Raw genomic sequence first — 20,990 nt, 5'->3', positions numbered from 1 at the left:
TTCCTTGGATATCATAATAATAGATATAAGAGGATTTAAAAGGCATAGCGGAGCATGTGAGTAATGTCAGGGGCGATAAAAGATTAAAGGCATCACAAATTCTTGCATAGCTCTCTGGTTCTGTGGATTATAAATATTTTGGTAACTTTAATTGTATCTTCTCTCGCACTTTATTCTCAGAAAAGAGTTAGATAACCAATAATTATTATGCGTCGGAAAGTCAACAGCAAGATCGCATCCTTGACTGGTATCAACCCACGCAAAAGGCTTTTGCAGTGGGCGGAATTGGAGACATACAAGATATACGTACAGCTTAGCCGATATAATATGAAAGAGAGACTAATATAGGAATTGAACTTGTAAAAGTACATCATAATTGACTCTTCGCGACATTTCTTTTCTCATTTAAAACGAGGGAAGATGCTATTTTTGTATGAATAAAATTTAAAAATTACAAATCCAGAAATTATATTCACCATGAAATAACCCAACCATATACTCACCGGATGCTTGTGAAGATTCAGGGCGATGGACCAGGCTTGATGATTCTAAGAAACCAAGAAAATTATTTGCTTAAGAACACCTTCACCGGATCAAGTTCACATCACAACACAAGCAGCTCCCTCTTCTGTTCGATTTCTTTCCAAGTTGCCCAAAATCCAATTCGAAAAGCCAATTATTGTCAAATGGCATAAAATGGGTTAACTTCTGACTCGGTATCAGAACGGCGAAATGAGTTGTTTCCACTCCTAGAATACTTCTGTCTTTTCCTCGCTTTTCGAAGCCTTTTGGACTTGACAACATAGTAAGTCATGGTACCAAGAACTCCTGCCATTATAACTCCCCCGATACAGGTAACAAGAATCGCAGCCCACTTGTGATGCCTACCAACTACTATATAGGATGAAGCGATGAATGCCACGGTGGTGCATACAGATGCCAACCACATCAATTTATTGATCACCTCCACAACCCTCCTCTCCGATTTTGTCTCTCGTCTAACAATTGTGATCTGTACCACCACAACAGCCAATGATGTGAACAATGCTATGGCATTAAAGATGAAGAAGATCTTGAACGACAAGCTGCTCACCACAACTGCTATCCCACTATCAGAATCACCACCAGGAACCGTAAAAATAGCTGCAAATGCAACAGTTGCAAAGAGCACAGCAACCACAGTGACTGAGTTGGTAGCATTGTTGATCCCTTCCCTATGGAGCTTCCGGAGTTCCTTAGCGATCCCATTTACATTTCTATTTGTTTTACGGGTTTGTTCCAGTTGAGAGTTAATGTCTTTCTTAATCTCTGTCACAGTTTTCCGTAGCTCATCTCGTGGCTGGTTAAGTTCATTTGCCCTGACGGCACCATGACGAGTCAAGCAGTCCTTTATCTCCGAGCTCTCTGCAGAAAGCGGGAGTCCTTCAGCTATGTCAAAAGCTGTTTTGTGGTCTCTTGTTAGTGCATTCACATTAGTGTCCGGAAGGCGCAACAGTTCATCCACTATCTGCAAGAAGTGTGATCATACTCATATTACATCAAGGACAAAAATTAGAGCAAATAAAAGACATCTTTTTCTTATAAGCCCAAATAAAAGACATCTAACAAGTTTCCTCCATGTTTTCAGATCATAGTATAATAAGGCAACAAAAAGCGCATCAAAATACCTCTGCCCTCTTCTTCCGGGTGGCTACATGTAATGCTGTATTACCAAACTTGTCTGGAAGCATGACAATAGCTGCATCAGCCCCAAGCAGCAATTTTACGACTTCACAGCTTAGTCCTTTCACCGCCATATGCAATGCAGTCTGCCCTTTCTTATCGGTTCTTCGTGCCAGTTGTGGATCCTTCTCAAGCAATGCTTCAACAATCTCTACATACCCCTGCCGAGCAGCTAGATGTAATGCATTCTTTCCGTTGGACTTCGATATCTCCAACAAGCTAGAATCTTTTGACAACAATTCTTTAACTACCGCTGCATGTCCTCTTGTAGCTGCAGATATAAGGGGGGTTGCATTTGATTGGCCGACTGTTTTGATAAGCCCTCGGTCATAGTCAAGCAGCACCTGGACAATGTCTGCATGAAGGTTGTTATCAAAATGCAGGAGCCAATTGTTCTTGATGATCAAAAACATAAATGCTACTAACAGGAGAAAGAACTGGAAAACATGAAACTTGGAGCAGCAAAATGTCAGGAGCACGTAGATTGGTAAGATAAAGTTGGAAAACTAATTTTTAAGAGAAGTTATTGCTGTTTAGCTGAGAACTTCCATGATATGTAGTTTCTTACGTGCATGCACGTATGCTTTCGAGTTATATACATATATTGTAAAACCAGAGAGAGTCCAATGAATGTGAACACTGTTGACTTCAATAGTGAACACATTATTGATTTCACGTTGTGTAAGAAAACAAAAAGGGAAATCACACAAGGTCCAAATCCTCGAGCTCTGACCATGCCAGGCTGGCAACAGGAAATACCAATCCTGATCACCACCCATCACTCTATGCCCCCAAATCCCATCACACATTGCACGTGTGGTATCTCTCTCATTTCATTTCCCACTGTAGATGTTCGTACAGAATATTTTGTATTTACATATTATGATTTATGCATGCATCTATACTTGCAGTTTCAACAATTTCACGAACATTTTCCACCCCTGTAAAGTACTGTACAGAGGCGAAACTTCTCAACATTTTCGCACCCTGATAACAAGTTCATCCAATATTTGTTTCAATGACTATCTGAAGGTGCTTCTGATCTCTCCTCTGGTTACTTGATAGTACAAATGAATCTTTCTAAACTCTTTGGTTTTTCTTTCATATCAACTCATCCACAGACTAGCTACAACTACCAACTACATGCGAAGCACATACAAGATCTACTATATCAGAACATTTTGAAGACAAAGTATGTTTCAAATACACTGCGCATCAACCAAAAAATGTGAATGTAAGAGCATTATGGCTTCCTGGATAGTTTCTCAACTAATCTAATTCAACCAAATTACCTGTTCGTTTCAATATTTTTGTCAATGAAAATGAATGTTCAATTGGCGATCAAATTACATACCAAGAGACAACGACTCCTAAAAAAAAAAATTTGTGGGGAAACCTTACCTTGGTGACCTTTACTAGCAGCAATATGCAACGAATTAAAACCGGATCGATTCTTCAAGGCAATGCCCTCGTTGGTGGTGTATGGTAGCAGCTCCTGCAGCACCTCAAGATTCCCCTTCTCAGCTGCGGTAAACAGAGCCGTCTCTCCCAACTCATTCACCTCATTCACCACGGCCGACCTAATCTCCGCCACCTTTTCAGTCCCACAGGAGTATTGGACTTTTAGAAAATAAAAAATTGGAGGAAAAAAGGCATGGTTGAATGTTACTGACCTCAGCATCAAAGTCAGCGCCGCTTAATGTACCGACCATTTGGGCGTCAATCTCGCCCAAAATTTGCCTGACAGCGGCCACATCTCCTCGCTGCGCAGCAAGGTGGAGCTCGGTGTCATTGTGTCGTCCGGTGACCTGCTTGACGTACTTCTTCTTGAATGACTGATCAATCCGCTTACCGGAGTTGGAGACAACGAGGGACTTGCTGGAGTTGGAGACGAGCAGGGCCTTCCCTGAGTTGGAGAGCACCAGAGTCGCCCTAGGCGTCGACGCGGGCGAAGCCACCTGCCATTGCTCCGACGCCGGCGTGTTTGGACTGGAAGACACCCTCAGCCCCTTTTCCAGATCCCTCTCTTGCCCTTCACAATCAACGACTTGTCTTCAATCGATCAAGTATAATGAAATTAAGAAAGAATAAAGAATGTGAATTATATAAAAGCAAAGAGAAAGAGGACCTTCTTCGATGATGGAACCCATGGGAAGATCTGAAATACGACCAGATTTACAAATTCATGGTGATTTCTCTTTTCATTTTGGGGTAAAATGATGTCGAAAATATGGGGGAAGTGGTGATTTCATCGGAGGTAGCCGGTTTTGCCGTTTGAATATGATGAAATGAGGCCGCCGGGGGCCTATCAGGTTGACCGCCGGGATTATTCAACTTCTTCTGGTGTTGGTTATATTCCCTCCTAAAGTTGGTGGTGATTTGTTTGGTTCCTGATGATCGTTACAGCGTTGACAGGTCAGCAGTGGGGACGAAATCCTAGAAAGCTATATTTGACATTTATCAAGGAGTATTTGATAACGGAAATACTAGGGAGCCTAATTTTTTAACCAAGTCTATATGGCAAGAGTGGGCAAATTTGAAAAGTAACGGTTTTCTAAGGATAAAAATATAAAATGATTGGACAAATATGAAAATCCAACGGTTTTCAAAGCATTATATGATTTTCAAAGCATTGCGTTGAAATCCATTATTTTTGTGTCTTAAGAATTCCATTGTTTTCCCTTAAACTCAATGTTACCTAACAGTTGAATAATTAATTCTACTCAATTTCGTCCTAGGCCTATGGTTATTTTATTGGATTAATGGAATAAGATTTGATATGACGAGAGACATTCAGACTTTAATTTCATTACATATAAGTCAAATGGGGGCTTCTAAGTTAACAATAAACCTTACCAACATTATTGTCCAGAGAACTAGAACAGAGAATTAAGGGAAGAGGAATCCAGAGAAGAGAGAGAGGGCAAGAACTAGAATCTACAACACTAAAAACACACACAACAGTTCTTGTGCTTTTGAAAATTCAAGCTTTCTGATATGGACATTTGTACAGGACTGCCCCACCGCACCCAATTATAACCACCATGTTGATGTCTCATTTTATTAAAAATAGTAGAACTTACACATAAAAAAAGAAAGAGACTTGTATTGGCTGTGACTTCAATGCAAGATTTCAACGAAGCAGGTCGTTATTAGCGGCAAATATTGAAGGTTGAGAATGAATCATAGCACTCCAACGTTTCAATTTTGTGGCCCGGCGTCCCTTATCAATGGCCGATCTTGGGTTTCGACAGTGAGTGAAAGAGAGAGAAAGGGAGTGTGAGGGTGAGGGGGAGGGGGAGGGTAAATATTAGAGAGAATTAGTGTTCATGTGAAATTTTCAAAATTCAAAATTTGTCCAGCTAAGAATGATGATATGGACATGCTACATAAGCGCCACATAAATTTAGGGTGAGTTGTGCTAATTAAGAGTTCGGCTACATAGTATTTTTGATTTGATAATAGTCGTGTTTTGACTCTCATAGATCATAATTGTATCTCTTTTGAGCTTAATGTTACGATGTTAACAATTTGTTGCTTGATTAATGATTTAATCTCTTAGAATAATTTTAAAAAAAAGAGAGTATATAGTTATATACACCCCCAGGAAAATGATACAGAATTCATTTCAGGCCACTAGTTAAAAGTAAAAAAGAATCTAAACTCTGTGCCGCGGATTGGACAAAGACGTTGAAGAAGAAGAAGAACTGTCAACCCCAACCGACTCCCCCAAGAAAAGATCCGAGAGGTGATTCAGTATGTCTTCAGGGGCAAATCTGACAAATGACCCCGGCTGCTTCCTCTGCTCGTGCGTATCGTAAAATTCTCTGTAAACCTGCACCAGCTTTCTCGCTAGGGACAGCTTGATCTCGTCCCGCAGTCTCGGGTCCGGTACCACGCACAAACTCTGCTTCCGGCTAGCTTCTTGGAAACACAGGTTGAATCTCTTGAAATGCCCCTTGGCTTCCTCTGGAGATACCGTCGTCGTTGGATTCTCCGGCAGTGTCTCCATCACCTTCCCCCACGCCAGCCTCTCGTAGTTCGCCGCAAACTGTCTAACCTTGGCCTCGTGCTTGGCGATCCAGTCTTCACCGAGCAAGTAGGAGATGTTGGAGGTGCGGACTCTGGAGACCACATGCTGCAGATTGTTTGCTAAGAAGAGATACGACAGTGAGACTTCCTTGTAATGCTTCGCTTTGCCGTCGAGCTTGCACACAAGGACCAAAATTAGCCATTCGAACCGCAAGGAGATCGCCGGCGCTGTAGAGTCATCGGATTCTGGACTGTCAAAGTAGGATTCCGGCAAGGATGATTTGGCTGGGGGATGCCAGTTGGTGAGGATGTCGGGTAGGACAGTACTGTAATCCGCGAGGAGACAGAGGTAGTTCATGGCATAGACAGTGAGGGGATGGACTCCACCGCCGGGAACCTGCAACTTGGACGAGTCCTTTTGGATACTTACTTCGAAATCGGATAGCAATGCACGAACCGACTCTCCAAGCTTGATTAGTGAAGTTACTGCCTGTGATCGGACAGCCGAGGTTGATTCAAAGGAGAAGATCGATTCAATCTCCGGCCAGTTCTGGGCTATTGCAGTGTACATATCAAGCAAGTGGAATATTTTATTTTCGTGTGAAGATTTCTTGGATCTAGCAACAATCTCCGGAAAGCCAAACAAAATCGTCCCTCCATGTCCAGATATTTCAGCAAAGCACGATTCTTTAATGGAATCTGAGGCGGCGAAGACATGATCGCAAAGGATTCTCTCTCCGTTAAAAAGACTAGTCATTGAGATCTTCACGGCCTCCAACCAGTTCTTGGTTCTCAATTCTAAGGTCTTCGAGTCCATTTTGTTGATCTTGGAAGAGGTAATTCGGTCGATGCCTAGCCGGTAAATGGCTTCATCCACGATCGACTTGCGGATGATTTTGTAGATGCTTATACACTCTTTGGCATAACCCGAGGAGATCATGCAGTCGGAAATTGATCTCAAATCCGCCATGGCAATAGAGGACACCTGTTCCACTTCGGAGATAGAATAACCGGTGGTGGCGAGAAGGTCATCATCATCTTCATAATCGGAGGTGCTGGACCTGGTGGACGCACGTGAGGAGACGGATTCGGGGTCCAAGTGAGCACGATTCATAGAGAGAATCTGGTAGAACTCCTTCTGCAGTCGCTTCATGGCGATCTGCATTAAGGTGTGAGCTTGGAGGAGTCTGGAATCCTGGGAGGGTAACAAATGCATGGCCTTCTGTAGGTCGTTGACGCGCTTCAAGAAGAGCATGGCCTCTGTCTTGTTCTGGTAGAATAGAGAGGTGACGTTGGCGTAGGGGGAGGTCTCAGGGTTCCATTTAGATATGATGGAAGCGGCAGCCGCGATGCTTTGGTCGATCATGGAGTCTGAGAAGTTAATGCGCGGAGGAGGAGGAGTTGCAGGGGAGAGGGAGGAGGCTCTGGATGGTGACTTGGAGGGGAAGCAAAGGATCCTCATCCCTTTCCTTGGCATTAGCGCGCGATAGGTGAGTAACTAACTATAAACTGAAACTCGGGTCTCTCTGTGACTCTGTCTCCGTCTCTGTTTGGTTGTTTTTGTTGATGGGGGATTTATGTAGAGAGTGAATGAATGAGTAAAACCGTTGCTTGGGAGGGAAAAGGGTAATGACTTTTTGAGTCGGACAATGATTATTATTATTATTTTGTGATGCCAGAGCCGTTAGCCACACACGTAACGTAGGTAATATTTTTCCTGGAAAATAAAACGGAACGACTCCCTAGCCTCTCTCACACCTTCCATTCCACGTAATTGTAATTGTAATTGTAATTGTAATTGTAATTGTAATTGTAATTGTAATTGTCATTGTAATTGTTGACGCGCGATATGTGTTTTTATCTCACTGAAAATTATTTTGTCGGCTAATTTTTTTTTTCTAGAATAAAAGTCTAATTTTCATAAGTTGGTATTGACTGTTATAGGTATAGATATATAAAATATTGAGTGCTTTGACCAGTTTGTATGAAACTATAAATCATGACTTGTGATATTCATTATTTTCACTATATATATATATATATATATAAAAGGACAACAAAAATAATTTTAAAACCTTTGTTATTTGCGAATCATTAGTTTTAATCGTTTTATTGATTTTGTAATGTCCGACGTTTGAGTTTGAAGCTGACTATCAAATTCGGAAAGGAATTATTTTGTGATGTAAGCCTATATATCACTGACAAGTGACAACCCCCATGCCATGGAAGTATGAAAATCATGGATGACAAAAGCATGCCCCATATTGATTTATTGACTGAAACAAATTAAACATTAATTAAATAATAATAATAATCGTTTATATAGGACTCAATCGGTGAATCAAAACTGAGATGAGGCATCCTATTCCCATCAACACGAGTAATGCTTGACACCCCTAAATATTTAACTCTCATTTCACCCCCAATTAATATGGTGTATTGGTGTTGAATGTAGCATATTTTTGGGATACGTAGAATTACTTTATCAACATTATATAATTCAATTTCCTTTTTGATAGCTCGTCATTACTTGTTAATCAATTTTCATTTTAACCTTTTCTTCGGCTTAGCTTGTATTTTCTTTTTCTTTATACTGGACTGGACAAGCCCTTTTTTATATGTGAATGTGATGTAGTTGTTGAATTTTACTACAATTTTAATGAAAAAAATATCTCTGGCTGGAGCCTGGTGTACAACAATATTATGTTCACATGACAAGAAAAAAAAAAAAAAAAGACATTAAAAACTAACTCAACAAATAAAAGTCACGACATGCCTATAGTATAGTATATATTTTTGAAGCCTAAAATTTACAAATTGAAAATTGAAACTTAAAAATTATCCTTTGATCTCTAAGTTCACGCGTGAAAAACTAATTGACATGACAAGTTCCAATTTCCAAATGAATACATCACCACCATATTCTTTGCCTTGTAATTTCACACGTGAAAAACTAATATACATGACAAGTTCCAATTTCCAAATGAAAACTTGCGGTTGGAGGAACACAAGGTTTGTATTCAAAAAATATGACGACAAAATTAGATATTTAATTGTTTATATTTAAGGTAAAATTCATAATATTATATATATAATTTCTCACAACATTTTAAATAACATATATGTCACCCCTTACCAACATAAATTGAAACAAATAGTCCCAAAATTTCAAACATCATATCCATTACAATTTAAACGAGCATATATGATATTGTTCACCAAACAAACCCTATATATACCCCAAACAAATTAGTTTATATATAGCGGTGCCTGTATATCACAAAACTAAACGGGAAAAAAACACAAATTACATGTATATCACAAAATTAAATTGGAAAAAAAAAAAAGCCAACCATGCTACTCGTCTTAGTTGCTGAGGTGTATGAAAGGGAGTAAAAGTGTAAGTGATGAGCCCCACATGCACTTTTAATCCCTTCCATACACCTCAACAATTGAGATCCCAATTGCCGGAACAAATATCTTTTTTAAAAAAAAGCACAAATAGATTATTTTCAAATACAACTTTAATTATAATTTATACGCAACCATCGACTTTCTTCTTTCCCTCCCTTGTGCACATTGATAAATAGAGATAGGCCCAACTAATTGGACTTAAAAGAAGAGGCCCATGAAAAAACAATACATCATGTACGGTGTAATCCCGCATCAACTCTCTTATGGCCGTTGGATACCAATCCCCAAATCCCCTACCGTACTCCTAATCCTATTTTTAGTTCATTCGAGCCACGAAGGGTCGACGCTCTCCGTCTCGCAGCAAACGAACAAGAACAAGAAGAAGAAAGAAGAACGAAGAAGACAAGTATGCATTGATCCCAAGACGCGCCAACATTGATGCACTTTGGAATACCTAAGAATCTCCAACAAATAGAAAGCAGACCGCCATGAAGCAGCTTCACAAGCAATCAAGCATCAGAAGGGACGAGGAGCTCCCCAGCTCCCAGAAGTCCCCATATTCTCCCAAGGCCTTCAAACCCAGATCCCTACCCAGATCCATCAACTACCTCTTCAGAGAACAACGCCTCTTATTCATTCTCGTCGGGGTTCTCATTGGCTCCACCTTCTTCATCCTCCAGCCTACTCTCTCTCGCCTCGGCACCGCCGACCCATCTCCCACCAATCGCGCCACCATCCCTAGATCCTACGACCAACGCCGCCTTGACTCCGCCGTCTATCAGAGCCGATCTTCCGCCAAGCTGGTTGGACGCGTACCGGTGGCGATCGGGCGCCGGAGGCTCAGGATTGTTGTCACTGGTGGTGCTGGATTTGTTGGGAGCCATCTTGTGGATAAGATTATCGATCGTGGCGACGAGGTTATTGTTATTGACAATTTCTTCACTGGGAGGAAGGACAATTTGGTGCACCAATTCTCGAATCCAAGGTTTGAGCTCATCCGCCACGATGTGGTGGAGCCGATTCTCCTGGAGGTGGATCAGATCTATCACTTGGCTTGCCCAGCTTCTCCGGTCCATTACAAGTACAACCCCGTCAAGACGATCATATCCTTATCAGACATACATTTATTTCTGCTCCGGTCCATTACGGGTTATATCATTACTTATTTTCTGTGTTCTTCATTGAAATTGGCATTTACTTCTACCTCGCAGTTCCATTAGGGTATTCTGGCATTGCTTTCTGAGATCCTTGACTTGTGATTTTACAAGACAAATGTGATGGGTACTCTTAATATGTTGGGCCTCGCAAAGAGGGTTGGGGCAAAGTTTCTGCTCACGAGTACCAGTGAGGTATATGGTGACCCTCTTGAGCATCCACAGAAGGAGACTTATTGGGGAAATGTTAATCCAATAGGTAAACTGCTAGTTGCAATGACACTGTGTCTATTGGTTCTTTATTTGGTTGACCTGATTGAGAGGCATTATGTTTGTTGCCTAAGATTTTTCTGTACTTGCAAATAATTAGGTGAAAGGAGCTGCTATGATGAAGGAAAGCGGACAGCAGAGACCTTAGCCATGGATTATCACCGAGGTGCAGGTGTTGAGGTAATTCACGTTGATATTGACTTTTGAGATAATTAGGTATGTAAAAGTTTGGATGTTGTTATTTAGAATTTTATATCATCATATCCAAGTTCATATCCCTGGTACCTAATTGTATGCATACTTTGTACTGAAGGCTAACTTCCGAAAGTGCTGGAACACTCCTGCAATGTTATGTCTCCCTCCATAATTAAAACATTGATTATTTTGGATGTCAGTTCTTTTGCTATTATGCCTACATGTGATATTTCCCTTTTTGTAGTTGCATGCCACTCATAGAAAAAATTACAATTTTGTAGTTTACCTTAACTGGACTTACAGTTACAGTTGAGAGATTTAAAAATTCAATTACGGATTTTCGAAATGATTGATCTACTGCTCTATAAATTGTTCCCATTACCTGCGGGGCTAGTAATCGGCTTTGATGTCTTCAGGTGCGGATTGCTCGCATCTTTAATACATATGGGCCTCGCATGTGTTTGGATGATGGACGTGTTGTTAGCAATTTTGTTGCTCAGGTATACTATGCAGTCTTATTGCTATTTCCCTTTGGCATGTAGCAGTTAACTGTCATTTGGATAACATGAGACCTTTCAAAATGTCGCCAGTGATAGAATTTTAACTTTTATTGCTGAATTTGTGCAGGCCATTCGCAAACTGCCCTTAACTGTGTATGGTGATGGGAAACAAACTCGGAGCTTTCAATATGTTTCTGACCTGGTATGGCGGATCATGATCTCATGCATTTTTCTCTGTTTGCATTGCGACTTTCTCAAGTCTCGATACTCCTTTACTCCTTTCATGTAATGTATGTTTGCCTTTTTTCTTGCTTTTGTTATTTCTGTTTGGGGTGTTGGGAGTCATTGAAATTTCATCTGGCAGATGGTGGCATAGTTTGTTGCATGGATAGTTCATAGTTGTAAAGGTCTTGATAAAACTTAAGCAATGGAGTAAATTTTGGAGCAAGGTTTAATTACGTTGAGCTCCAATTGGATTCCTTAGATGATTTGATGGCTAATCGATGAATATGCTTTCTGTGACAGGTTGAAGGACTAGTGGCTCTAATGGAAGGTGAGCATGTGGGTCCTTTCAACCTTGGTAATCCCGGAGAGTTCACCATGCTAGAACTTGCTGAGGTATGTCTTTATATAATGTATTTGTTTTACTTATAACTTGGCATAGTATCCAATGAGAACGGTAGGTGCTATGCATATGCATTTCTCTTTTGGTTGCATTTGTGATTGTGAACTTGAGAGAGAGAGAGAGAGAGAGACGCTCTGGAATCATTGTTCCTTGTAATATGCAGGTGGTCAAAGAAACAATTGATTCGAGTGCAGCCATAGAATTCAGGCCAAATACTGCTGATGATCCACATAAAAGGAAACCAGATATTAGCAAAGCGAAGGAGTTGCTTAACTGGGAGCCAAAAGTTTCTCTGAGAGAGGGATTGCCTGTCATGGTGAGTGATTTCCGCAATCGAATTTTGAATGAAGATGAAGGAAAAGGGCTGTGAATGAAGAACTGACAGAGACACCAATATGTATAGTGTGAAGAGCATACAAGTATGTTGTTGATCCATTTTATCACCATCAGAAATTCTAGAAGTAAGGCAATATAGGAAGGAGTTATTTGTTTATTTACATTTTATGCTTGGAGAGCAACGATTCTACATTATTTTCACAAGTTTTGTAGTGGTTAAATGCTGAATTGAATTGACAGTTTTTGCCATCTAGATATGCGTATCTAGAGCAATTGGTTGCTGTCTTTCCCCGTCTGTTTTGGGTTGAGATTTCCTTGGCAAGGAAGAGATACTTAAGGTCGGTGGATTGGTGCCTTTGCTTTTTGTGAGGGGTATATATGGATCAAAGTAGTTCTGGACATCTTCCCAATCATGTGCCCAGCTAAGAAATAAATACGCATACAAAACAAAAGGAGCCATGACTATTTTTTTTTTTAAAATTCATTTGTATTATATGAAATTTGTGGGTTTAGACTTTAGAGTGAGAAATCGTATTTGGTAGCTTATTTTAGAAGGAAGTAAAAAAGAAAAAGAAAAAGGTGTCCTGTTGCAGATTCAATGATCCAAAGCGTTATATCACACTCTCGCAAGTCATCTGATCACCTCCTTTAGGCTTTAACAACCGGTCTTGAAACTAAATATTGATCCTAATATTTCATTCTATCTACATGTCACACGACTCAAAAGACATTTTTTTTAAAGGGAAAGGAATATTATTATTATTATTATTATTATTTCTGTATATTTGACAAATCCTACATTGCTAGTAATTCCGTAACCAGGTCTTCCAATATAAACTTGTCGACTTCCTTAGCAATTACATCAACGTCATTTCTCAAATCCAACCACTCCGATTCCTTCCCTTGGATCTTCTCGGTTGCATCTTCGCTTGCTTTCTTGTATTCTCTTGTAAGCACTCTCAGTAGACCGTCTTTTTTTATCCACTTTCCCTGGCTTGCCCATGGCTGTGGATCTACAAATTCCTCGTAAATGACCACCAAGGCCGTATTTATGCAGTCAAACAGCAGCCTTCTCTCATGCCTCGCCCATGTTTTACAGTCACGATACTTCTTCTCAACTTGTTCAAATACTGAGGGATTTACTGGGCACTCAGGAGAGTCCCAGGTTGCCCTGAAAGTATCAACATCAGTATCATTAATTCCAGAGTCAATTAGTACATTCACGGTGTAGGAAGATTCCCGACTCTCCTCAGTTATCCCCTTCCGTTGTGAAAATCCATGAGGGGCATCCCTCACATCTTCTTCACTGGAAAGGAACATCGGCCCTTCTTCATATGCTTCCGACTCCAGCTTGAGTAACTGAAGCTGCATGCGAAGCCCTAGTAATGGAATAAAAGGATAGGACTGGTGAGGAGGGGAAGCTGGCAAAAAATTCTTTTGAAGGAAATCAAAATGCATGAGAAATGTTAACTGGACATCTATACATTCCAATCCATGTATAAGAAGTATATTCAGAGGAATGGAACCCATTCCCCAAATTTGCTAAGCATACGCCACATGTGGTAGATGAAAAGGGTCTCATTCATTAATTAATACAGTCAAACCACAAGCAATGGAAGACGAGAAGCATACCTATGCATCTGACCGTATATCATCTCACAATCTACCTAACTCTGCAACAGTCTAGTTTCCCAGTGTTACACTGGGTTGAGGAATTGTCTTAATTATTGTCTAAATATAAAGTCCAAGGGAGGCTCAACTACAGGGTTAATCAACACAATCAGATTTTCATGTTACCGTGTAGGTCCGCACTGAGACTCTCAAAGCATTCGGAGGCTGACGACAGATCATCCAGAAAAGGGGCTTCCAGAACTGATACTGGACTGGGCTGATCAGCCTCCTTGGAGCTTGACGGAGTTTGTATTTCTGCTTCAAAGTGTTGCAAGTTGACTAAGCCTTCCTCTGTGCGCAAGTTTAGTGGTTCCTGAGACAAAAACAAATTATTCAAATTTACATGTCCCAGACAAAGTCTTATTAAAAAGTTACGTCCCTATAAAGAATGAACTTGTAAGAATTAAATTATCTAGGTTGTACTAAGCATATAAATGTCATTCTGAAGTTGAAAGCCAAACCTGGGAACTTAAACTATTTAGATTTTCAGTTGAATGTACACCTTCCACCAACATAATTGTCAGCATCTCTTGGCTAGGATGTTGAGAAGCCATGTTTTATTTTCTATTTCCACATTCACTACATGATTATGAACATAATTTTCATCTCCAACAAAACTAATTGGTTTGTCAGAATCCACACAATCACATTCAAATGAGGCATCGTCCCTGAAATGGCCTTTTGATTCATATTCACACATATTCACACAAGGAGCAGTGTCATTACTCTCCTTCAAAGTGGAGGAAGAAACTTGAGATTTCTTCACATTGGATCTTGACTTTCTAGAAGCTGACCAATCTCTCTGATCAAAATTATCTCGTACTACCTTGTCTCTTTCCCGATTCAAGGGCTTCTTCGGCATCAAATACCTGTCACTACGGAAAGATTGACGGTGCACTACTGCCTCAGGTGTCTTGGGGCTTCCAAAAGAAATAGATGGAGCATGAAGGGATCTTAATCTAGAACTTGATAGACTAGTCATAGATGCAACCTTCCAGCCATCCCTACTGCTAATACCCAAAGGTTCAACCCACTCTTCCAGCCTATCACTGCCACTGAATCCTTCTTCACCGATAATTGTATCCAAATTTGCTGGCATTTCTTCACAATCAGGACTAGCAAGCATCTCAGCCAGTGTGCTACCCCTTCTACTCAATCCTAATTCTTGAGAATTATGAGTCAATTTCCACCTCTCAGACAGTCTCCTCCTGGCTTCCTGGCTGACAGATGATTTGGTCGAACGGGACGATGAAGACCTCCTGGCACTTGAATTGATGGGTCTGGCGATCAATGTTCTCACTCCTGATTCATATGCAGATTCATTCTCAGATGTGTTGGGAGAACTCTCATCTCCAGCATATCCTTTAGTTTTGAACCTCGAATCATCAGTTTTCATCTTTCTGGAGATTTCTCTAGACTCGTGCCTCCAACGGCCCATGACATCAGGTAAGGTTTTCTTTGCCCACAATTCAGAGTCTCTGTTATTGATGGTCGTGAGTTCAATGTTTGAACTACAATCTTGAAGAAAAGCATGAGGAAAACGAGGTGACCCAGCAGTTCTAGCAGAATTCTGTATATTCCCTAGGTTTGGCTTCAAAACAACAATCCTTGCTGGAAGTTTAGTAGAGTCATCATTTCCTTCTAAACAAACTTTTGATGATTTAAGCATATTAATAGCAGTACTTGTATTGCAAGGTTTACCAAGGAAACCATCACGATGCTTCTGAGCAGATTTAGATCGACTCTTTCTTGTAGCTTTTCTCTCTGTTTTGCAGCCCAGATCAATGTTTTCATTTACCCGGTCATGTGACGATTTCATAGCTGATATGCGACCACAATGAAATTGAGGAGTCATACGAGGAGGAGAGGAGCCTTGCAAATCATGCAGATGCTTTGTAAACAATGAATTTGGTTGTTGAAGAAATTTCAGAAGGAGATCCTTGTTTGACACAAGCAGCTCAATTGCATCATGAAACTCCTGTGAATCCTGAAGTTTTTCATCAGTTGCAAGGCGTTTAGCATCCATGAACTTCTGGCGAACAAATGCCATGTCAGCCTCGGAGAGCTTTGAGTTTGAAGCACCCCGTGATGAGTGACAACTGCTCTCCTTGTTTGATGAGTCTAGAACTTCGTATACATCTTTAAATTCCTGCTCCTCCTTTGAGGTCTTCCTAAATGACCTCCAGCTGTCGCTTCTTTGAGCTCCTTCTACTGAAGCTTCCCTTTGTTCATAAGTCCCAGAGGTCCTATTTTGTTTATGAGTAGACTGCTGAGGTGGAAGACCATCAACACCCATCAATCTAGCAATAACACTAGGTGACCGTCTTTTTGATTCAAGTACTCCTGACATCTTTTCTGCTAATAGTTTCCTTTTTAGAGTTCCAACAGCTCATGCAAACCCTCTTCACCCAAACTCAATCGCAGCCTGCAAGGGCGATGGATTGGATCACATATATGAGCATATTACCTTCTCAACGCCAAGAATAAGTGAAAGTACGTTTAATGCAGGCAAATTTAGGGAATACTAGAAGCATCAATGAACAAAATATAAAAACAATAAAAACAGCACACCGAATATTAGTCCATTGAACTAGCACTGCAAGAACTAGAATGTAAAAAGTTGTCTGTTTCTGCACCTGCCTGTTTCCTGGAAATGAATCTCTCTAACAACACTAGGATGGTTATTCCAGGAGTAACTTAACCGAAAGGAAAGATTCAGAGTCATTTAGTTTCCTCTCCTAAAGAACGAGAGCCTGGAGGGCATTCATCTATCCAAGGAAACAACTACAGCGATCCCTGAAGACAGAAAAGGCCTTCAATCTGCTTTAGGTCTAATAATAATTTTATACTTGAGCTTACTGGTACAAAGATCAAGAAAGTCCAAAATAAAAGGCGGAAGGAAAGCAATTTCGCAAGTTATTTTTTGACAAAAACCTGGAGCCAATACTTCAAGTAGAAGGTGATGGCGATATTAGAAACCAAAAGCAAATTGCAAATACTTTTACGAAAAGTTCCAAGTTCAAAATGGAGTAAAAGCTACAGTAAAGTCAATTTCCTAGGCTAAAATTTTAAGAAAGCCACAAAGGAAACAAAAAGCAAACTGCTTATTAGACAAAAATTCGAAGACCAGAAAATGGAGAAGAGCCAGGCAGAAATTGAAGAAAAAGAAAGAAGTCTTTTGAAAGTTCCAGCAGACAAGTGAGAGAGTATTGTTTCGTCGCTCTCATCATAAACCCCATTAACTCATAAAGAACCTACTTTTACAAAAGCAAATGAAGGAAAACCAAAAAACCAGCTAGTTTTTGACCCCTACAGGGTACAAACGGAGCAAAAGGAGGAGCCACACAAAAGAACACAAGCAAAATACGCAAATGAGGACAATCGCAGATCGCTTCTTGAGAACCAACTCGAGCGTAATTTGAATAAGCATCCAAGCAGAACATGAGTTAACGAGACATCTAATGAGGGGAAACAAAAGGCGCGGAGATAATTTTCGAATTCCAATCCTCAAAAGAAAAGGTTGAAATATTTGAGATTGACATTTGTTGCAAACCATTACAGAATCCAAATTACCGGTGAATTATGTATTTTGTCTGGTGGAATTTGTAGAAAAAGGAAAGGAAAGGGAAATCTCACCTCCATTGAAGCTCCGATCAGCAGCCACGCTTGAAATCGTCATGCCAAATGCTTCCATTTTCACTCGAGGGAACCAACAAACAAAAAAAGACGCGTAATATCCGATAAATCTAGATCGAAAATCCCAAAAAAAAAAGAAGAAGAAGGAAGGAAGGAAGCAAGAAAGAGGAAGGGTCCTAGAAACTCATAATATTCTAAGAAGCCTAGATTTTTTACAGTTCATTTTGTTAGGGATTAGTCACTACTTTGACTAAGTCCTAGCAACTAGCTGTCAATAATCCCTAGTCCGTAGGGAGAAGTTGTTATTTGCATTATTCTTAGCCACGATGTTAGGTGTGCAGTTGTGGATGCATTTTTGACTCATTCTTAGTTTGTAATGGCTATATAATAGCCTCAGTTGTTATTCAATAAACAAGCTTGATAGCTACTAATTAAGTGTGTACACTCTCACTCTCTCTATATCAGTGGTATCGGAGCCGCTACTGTGTGTCAGAGAGATGGCGTCAGAAGGACAAAACCTGCTAAGCATCCCAAAGTTTGATGGAGACTTTGATCATTGGAGCATGTTGATGGAGAATCTGCTTCGTTCCAAAGAGTACTGGGGTAGCATCGAACAAGGTTATGAAGAACCTGGTGATGGAGTGGTGCTGAATGCAGCCCAACGAAGAACCCTGGATGAACAAAAACTGAAAGATTTGAAAGTTAAAAATTACCTCTTTCAGTCGATCAACAAGTCCATCCTGAAGACCATCATTCAGAAAGATACAGCCAAACAAATATGGGATTCGATGAAGATCAAATACCAGGGAAATGCCAGAGTCCAACGCGCTCAACTTCAAAGTTTGCGCCGAGAATTTGAAGTTTTAGAGATGAAGAACGGAGAATCGGTGATAGCATACTTCGACCGCGTATTGGAGGTGGCAAATAATATGCGGAACTGTGGAGAAAATATGCAGGATGTGAAGATAGTGGAGAAGATATTGCGCACACTCACAGAAAAATTCAACTACATTGTCTGCTCGATAGAGGAGTCCAAGGATATCGAGAAACTCTCTGTTGATGAATTACAAAGCTCATTACTTGTACATGAGCAGAAGTTTCGAAAAAGCAACACTGATGAGCAGGCTCTTACGGTCACTGGTGGTGAGCAGCAAGTTGGAGCCCGTGAGGAGGATCGATCTGGAATAAGAGGAAGAGGCCGCGGGAATCCCAGGGGGAGAGGAAGAGGACGAGGAAGACATAACTTCAACAAAGCTATTGTTGAATGTTATAAATGTCACAAGCTGGGACATTTTCAATATGAATGTCCTAGTTATAATCATGCCAACTATGCAGAGTTTGCTGAGCTAGATAAGGACCAGGACATGTTGCTGATGACATGTATTGAGATGCAAGACCCCAAAAGAGAGGAAGCATGGTACTTGGACTCGGGATGTAGTAATCACATAAGTGGTGACAAGCGGTGGTTCACAGAACTTGATGAATCCTTCAGACACATGGTGAGACTCGGCAACAATAAGCAGATGGCTGTCATGGGAAAGGGCAACGTAAAAATGCAAGTTCATGGAAACACTCAGGTGATTACTGAGATTACTGAAGTTTATTATATTCCTGAACTTACGAGCAATTTAATTAGCATTGGGCAGCTTCAAGAAAGGGATTTAGCCATTTTAATTCAACATGGAGTCTGTAAGATTTTCCATCCTACAAGAGGGTTGATCATGCACACAAATATGTCAGCAAATCGCATGTTTGTCTTGCTAGCTTCTGTGTCAGCACAAACTCAAGGATCAATCTGTCTTCAAATGAAATCGGAGCACGCAACAACAGAATTATGGCATCACCGCTTTGGTCACTTGAACATGAAGGGTCTAAGAACTTTAGCATACAGGAAATTGGTCAAAGGTTTACCAATTTTGAAAGCCTCTCCTACATTGTGCTCTGACTGTATGATAGGCAAGCACCATCGTGACTCCTTTCCTAAGAAAAGCCTATGGAGAGCTTCTCACCCATTGCAGCTTGTTCACTCTGACATTCTTGGCCCAATTACTCCAGAGTCAAACAGTCACAAGAGGTACATAATCACTTTTATAGATGATTATAGTCGTAAAATGTGGACATATTTCTTGCTAGCCAAATCAGATGCCTTTACTATGTTCAAGAATTTCAAATGCATGATAGAGAAAGAAGCTGGAATGTATATATGCAGGTTGCGTACCGATCGAGGTGGTGAATTCACCTCGGCCGAGTTTAATGAGTTTTGCAGTTCAAATGGGATCAGCAGACAACTCACTACAGCCTACTCCCCTCAACAAAACGGCGTTGCCGAGAGACGCAATCGAACCCTCATGAACATGGTACGGTGCATGCTCAATTACAAAGAGGTTCCCAAGGAATTTTGGCCAGAAGCTGTAAACTGGGCCGTTCATGTCTTAAATCGAAGCCCTACATCTGCAGTAAAAGATATGACGCCAGAAGAAGCATGGAGTGGATTACAGCCTTCTGTGGAGTATTTCAAAGTTTTTGGCTGTATTGGGCATGTTCATATACCTGACGTGAAGCGCCAGAAATTGGACAACAAAAGCTTCAAGTGTGTATTCTTGGGAGTAAGTGAGGAGTCCAAAGCCTACAGACTATATGATCCAAAGCAAAAAAAAATTATTGTAAGCCGTGACGTTGTGTTTGATGAGGCGGCAAAGTGGAACTGAAAAAAAAAACAAACAACTTGTGATACTCTTGCATGGGAAGAGACCGACGAAGAAGAAAAAGAAAATGAGGAAAATGAAGACGAAGAACAAATTGAACAAGGTGGCATCGGTGGCGTCTCTCCTCCAACTGAAGTGCCAACTCCAACTCAAGGGAGGATCAGAAGACAACCGGTGTGGATGGAAGATTTTGTGAGCGGTGAGGAAGAAGAAGATTTGCAGCAGCTAGTCATGTTTACTTCCACAAATGATCCAGCAAACTTTGAAGAAGCTGTTAAGTGCCCCAAATGGAGAGATGCCATGGATTTAGAAATACAAGCCATCGAAAGGAATGGGACGTGGGAGCTTGCAGAGTTACCAAATGGAGTAAAAAAGATTGGGGTTAAGTGGATTTTCAAGACCAAACTGACCGAGAAGGGAGAAGTGGACAAATACAAGGCCAGGCTCGTAGCGAAGGGGTACACACAGCAAGCCGGAATTGATTATACTGAGGTGTTCGCTCCAGTTGCTCGTTGGGATACAATTAGATTGATTTTTGCACTTGCAGCTAGTAGGGACTGGCAAGTGTACCAACTTGATGTGAAAAGTGCATTCTTGCATGGAGAAATCAATGAAGAAGTCTACATCGAGCAACCTCAAGGTTATGAAATAATGGGAGCTGAGGGCAAAGTGTATCGATTGAAGAAAGCTTTGTACGGGCTTAAACAAGCCCCTCGTGCATGGTTCAGTA

General features: G+C 40.7%; 4 protein-coding genes across 6 annotated transcripts; 1 reads left to right on the top strand and 3 right to left on the bottom strand.

The window, feature by feature from the left end:
• Positions 1-395: 395 nt before the first annotated feature.
• On the bottom strand, positions 396-4,120 carry LOC119985940 (ankyrin repeat-containing protein ITN1). The gene is made up of 5 exons (XM_038830428.1): positions 3,851-4,120; positions 3,396-3,754; positions 3,124-3,316; positions 1,668-2,077; positions 396-1,507 (listed from the first exon to the last, which is right to left on the bottom strand). The coding sequence occupies exons 1-5, from the start codon at positions 3,870-3,872 to the stop codon at positions 683-685; spliced, it is 1,809 nt and encodes a 602-aa protein (XP_038686356.1). The 5' UTR covers positions 3,873-4,120; the 3' UTR covers positions 396-682.
• A 1,123-nt stretch (positions 4,121-5,243) lies between these two features.
• On the bottom strand, positions 5,244-7,631 carry LOC119995211 (exocyst complex component EXO70H1-like). Its single transcript, XM_038841639.1, has one exon. The coding sequence runs from the start codon at positions 7,229-7,231 to the stop codon at positions 5,381-5,383; it is 1,851 nt and encodes a 616-aa protein (XP_038697567.1). The 5' UTR covers positions 7,232-7,631; the 3' UTR covers positions 5,244-5,380.
• Positions 7,632-9,461: 1,830 nt separating this feature from the next.
• On the top strand, positions 9,462-12,613 carry LOC119989960 (UDP-glucuronic acid decarboxylase 1). The gene is made up of 7 exons (XM_038835745.1): positions 9,462-10,271; positions 10,434-10,581; positions 10,693-10,772; positions 11,204-11,287; positions 11,415-11,489; positions 11,813-11,905; positions 12,076-12,613. Exons 1-7 carry the CDS (start codon positions 9,657-9,659, stop codon positions 12,280-12,282), a joined length of 1,302 nt encoding a protein of 433 aa, XP_038691673.1. The 5' UTR covers positions 9,462-9,656; the 3' UTR covers positions 12,283-12,613.
• A 1,025-nt stretch (positions 12,614-13,638) lies between these two features.
• On the bottom strand, positions 13,639-17,774 carry LOC119989944. 3 transcript variants are annotated; one of them, XM_038835724.1, is made up of 3 exons: positions 17,556-17,774; positions 14,381-16,344; positions 13,639-14,232 (listed from the first exon to the last, which is right to left on the bottom strand). In XM_038835724.1, exon 2 carries the CDS (start codon positions 16,267-16,269, stop codon positions 14,440-14,442), a length of 1,830 nt encoding a protein of 609 aa, XP_038691652.1. In that variant the 5' UTR covers positions 16,270-16,344; positions 17,556-17,774; the 3' UTR covers positions 13,639-14,232; positions 14,381-14,439. The 3 variants fall into 3 exon arrangements, with proteins under 3 accessions (XP_038691652.1, XP_038691660.1, XP_038691665.1); XM_038835732.1 differs by lacking the exon at positions 17,556-17,774 and adding an exon at positions 16,491-17,530; XM_038835737.1 differs by lacking the exon at positions 17,556-17,774 and adding an exon at positions 16,556-17,530.
• Between the last annotated feature and the right edge of the window lie 3,216 nt (positions 17,775-20,990).

The sequence above is a fragment of the Tripterygium wilfordii genome, chromosome 3 (genome assembly GCF_013401445.1).
Source record: "Tripterygium wilfordii isolate XIE 37 chromosome 3, ASM1340144v1, whole genome shotgun sequence".
Lineage (NCBI taxonomy): Eukaryota > Viridiplantae > Streptophyta > Magnoliopsida > Celastrales > Celastraceae > Tripterygium > Tripterygium wilfordii.
The sequence above is the reverse complement of the archived record's forward strand: the minus strand, read 5'-3'. Positions and strand labels throughout refer to the sequence as shown.

What these genes read in the sequence shown, in the direction of transcription:
- LOC119989944 (XM_038835724.1), bottom strand. Translation starts at nt 16,269, where the DNA reads ATGTCAGGAGTACTTGAATCAAAAAGACGGTCACCTAGTGTTATTGCT.
- LOC119989960 (XM_038835745.1), top strand. Translation starts at nt 9,657, where the DNA reads ATGAAGCAGCTTCACAAGCAATCAAGCATCAGAAGGGACGAGGAGCTC. An exon ending in ACAACCCCGTCAAGACGATC is followed by an intron (nt 10,272 to 10,433) that starts ATATCCTTATCA and finishes TTGTGATTTTAC; the next exon opens with AAGACAAATGTGATGGGTAC. An exon ending in ACCGAGGTGCAGGTGTTGAG is followed by an intron (nt 10,773 to 11,203) that starts GTAATTCACGTT and finishes TGATGTCTTCAG; the next exon opens with GTGCGGATTGCTCGCATCTT.
- LOC119995211 (XM_038841639.1), bottom strand. Translation starts at nt 7,231, where the DNA reads ATGCCAAGGAAAGGGATGAGGATCCTTTGCTTCCCCTCCAAGTCACCA.
- LOC119985940 (XM_038830428.1), bottom strand. Translation starts at nt 3,872, where the DNA reads ATGGGTTCCATCATCGAAGAAG. An exon ending in GCGCTGACTTTGATGCTGAG is followed by an intron (nt 3,317 to 3,395) that starts GTCAGTAACATT and finishes GGGACTGAAAAG; the next exon opens with GTGGCGGAGATTAGGTCGGC. An exon ending in TGCTAGTAAAGGTCACCAAG is followed by an intron (nt 2,078 to 3,123) that starts GTAAGGTTTCCC and finishes ACCTTCATGCAG; the next exon opens with ACATTGTCCAGGTGCTGCTT.